Source organism: Ailuropoda melanoleuca, chromosome 17 (assembly GCF_002007445.2).
Source record: "Ailuropoda melanoleuca isolate Jingjing chromosome 17, ASM200744v2, whole genome shotgun sequence".
Classification (NCBI taxonomy): domain Eukaryota; kingdom Metazoa; phylum Chordata; class Mammalia; order Carnivora; family Ursidae; genus Ailuropoda; species Ailuropoda melanoleuca.
Window position 1 is genome coordinate 41781695 of NC_048234.1, and position 333 is coordinate 41782027.

At 77.2% G+C, this 333-nt stretch overlaps 1 protein-coding gene and 1 long non-coding RNA gene across 9 annotated transcripts in view; one reads left to right on the plus strand and one right to left on the minus strand.

Moving 5' to 3' along the window:
* The window catches only part of CDC14B (cell division cycle 14B), a 103157-nt gene extending 102830 nt beyond the window's left edge, over positions 1-327 (minus strand). For all 8 annotated transcript variants that reach the window (XM_034647232.1, XM_034647238.1, XM_034647234.1 and 5 more), the window contains exon 1: positions 90-327. In XM_034647232.1, the coding sequence (XP_034503123.1) occupies positions 90-249 (160 nt within the window). In that variant the 5' untranslated portion in view covers positions 250-327. The remainder of the gene's footprint in view (positions 1-89) is intronic.
* Positions 1-333, plus strand: part of LOC117796986 — a 21534-nt gene that overhangs the window by 1988 nt on the left and 19213 nt on the right. The gene's annotated exons all lie outside the window — the stretch shown is intronic.

Consider the following 333-nt stretch of genomic DNA (forward strand, 5'->3'; position numbering starts at 1 on the left):
CCTCCACTGCCTGGCAGGGTGGGCTAGGCCCCCCGCGCGTGGTGCCGCGTGTCTGCGGCGCCCCGCCACGCGCTCGCTCGCCGGCTCACCGGTGATGTCCAGGTACAGGTCGTCCTGCTGGTCCAGGTGGTGCCGTTCCTGCGACGTGGAGCTGCGGCTCTTCTTCACTCCCTGCGAGGACGCCGAGCAGCGCCGCGAGCAGGGGGGCGCGGCGGCCCAGCTCGGCCGCCGCTCGCTCTTCCGCTTCATGGAGGCGGCCGCGGCCCGTCAGGGGGCCACGACCATGGCCCCGCGCGCCCGCTCGCCCGCCGAGGGTCCCGCCAGCCCCGCGCG